Source organism: Petaurus breviceps, unplaced genomic scaffold, assembly GCF_028583685.1.
Source record: "Petaurus breviceps papuanus isolate PSGF00001 unplaced genomic scaffold, PetGlider_PUasm1.0 551, whole genome shotgun sequence".
In the NCBI taxonomy this organism is placed as follows: domain Eukaryota; kingdom Metazoa; phylum Chordata; class Mammalia; order Diprotodontia; family Petauridae; genus Petaurus; species Petaurus breviceps.
Window position 1 is genome coordinate 2,874,385 of NW_027186372.1, and position 1,994 is coordinate 2,876,378.

Genomic DNA, 1,994 nt, shown 5'->3' on the forward strand with positions numbered 1-1,994 from the left:
CTTCTCTCTAGACATTATATTCTATGTCCTAAGGTCCTTAACATCTCTAATATTTCATAGTCTATATTCTGTGAGCCCTTCTGGCTCTTTCATCATGCATCTTATGTTCTAAAGGCATTTACAGAGCAGACATCCTATGTTATAAGCTCCCTTCCAGGACCAGCATTCTATGTTCCACAGTCTAATTCGGTTTTAACATTCTACATAGCCTGTGGTCTCCTCTGTTATTTTATATTCTATTTTGTAAGATCCCTTCCAATGCTAATATCCTGTGTACTATGATCTGAAGGCCTTCCCAGCTCTGATATTCTATGATTCTATTATAAGGAGACCACTAGGCATTGACAGGCAGACAGAGGCCAATGAAAATGGAAAGTTCCCAAGATCATAGGATTTAGAGCTAGAAGGGATCTCAGATAGCATTTCATGCAACTCCCTCCTTTCATCCAACCCTCTGATTTTGCCAATGAAAAAACAAAAGACCACACAAGAAGTAATATACACAGGGCCATGCAGATAGTAAGTAACAACTGGGATATGAATTCAGGTCTTCTGACCCCAAATGCAGCGCTCTTTCCAGGGAGTACATACCCCTGGCTCCCCCTCCAGTCCTCAAGCTGCCCTCCCTCCCTCATGCTGTTCTCCCTTTCTCTGTCCCTCTATGTCCAGCGTCACCTGTCGCAAGAAGAGTTTTACCAGATCTTTGGCATGACCATCACTGAATTCGACCGCCTGGCCCTCTGGAAGAGGAATGAACTGAAGAAACAAGCTCGGCTTTTCTGAGATCACAAATCTATAAACAGACATTTATATAAAGGCATATGTATAAATCTCTATATTGAAGCTCAGTATAACCCACTCATGCAGAAGGAGATGCTGCCTGCAGGGATATTTGCTTTTCTGGACTGTCAGGCAATTTCTAAGTTATCCAAAACTTTTTACCTTCTTCATTTCCTCTTTTCTAAGTGCACTGAGATCCAGGGAGGGATTTTCAGGGAGCTCCAGCCCTTTCACTAGGGTCTTTTTTATATAGAAACATCTAGTTTGTGGTAACTTGGGCTCCCCCAACCCCCACCAGAGCCCCAATCCTCTCTACTAAGAGAGGCTATGGGAATCTCTCCTCTGTTTGATCCCGTTTCTTTCCCAAGCTTCCATTATGGACTTCACATGGTGAAGTGAAAAGAGCACTGGATTTCTAGTCAGAGGTCCTGAGTTCAAATCCTGGCTCTGCTGCTTACTACATGTGTCACCTTGGGTAAAACATTTAACTCTTCTGGGCCTCCATTTTCTCTTCCACAAAATAAGGGGGCTGGACTAGATTATATCTAAGGTGCCTTCTAGCTGTGGTTCAGACCCCTAATTGGCTACTCCCACGGAGTGGTCCACAGGGCTCTCCAGCATCATTGAGCCCCTCTGGGAGCTGATTGAATAGAGATGACTTTTTCACTGTTTAGTTTGTAATTAGGAAATTTGGGAAGGAAGGGGGAGGTGACCTAAGTAGACTTTATAGAATGAGTCCCCCATCACTAGCAATCTTCTAGTGGAGTGAACAAGCTGAGGGGATGCCTGCTCAGGTACAGGTTGAACCAAATAAACTATGGGGTCCCTCTCAGCTCTGATACTTGATTATTCTCTAAGGAAGAACTTCCTGATGACTAGAGCTGTCCAACAATAGAATGAATTGCCTCATGAGTTAGTGAGTTCCCCATCAGTGGAGGTATTTAAGCAGAGACTGGATGAACAACTTCCAGAAAGAGTGGAGACAGGATTTCTGCACTGGGTAAGGGCGGGGGGGGGGGGGGGGACTAGATGAATCCTGAGCTCCCTTCCAGATTTAAGATTCTAGGATTCTCTTCCTCTGGTCTGATAACTTTTATTCTATCCCTTTGCACATCAACCAGTTACATCAGTGAATAGTGATGCCCTAGAAAGAATGACTTCACCTTGTTTTCCCCCAGATTTATTTCCTCAGTCATGACCTTTCTCCTGCCCAT

The 1,994-nt window shown here is 44.1% G+C and overlaps 1 protein-coding gene across 1 annotated transcript in view; it reads left to right on the top strand.

The window, feature by feature from the left end:
• The window catches only part of ABLIM3 (actin binding LIM protein family member 3), a 171,417-nt gene extending 170,597 nt beyond the window's left edge, over positions 1-820 (top strand). The window contains exon 23 of the mRNA XM_069102334.1: positions 670-820. Within this exon, the coding sequence (XP_068958435.1) occupies positions 670-783 (114 nt within the window). The 3' untranslated portion in view covers positions 784-820. The remainder of the gene's footprint in view (positions 1-669) is intronic.
• Positions 821-1,994: the final 1,174 nt, after the last annotated feature.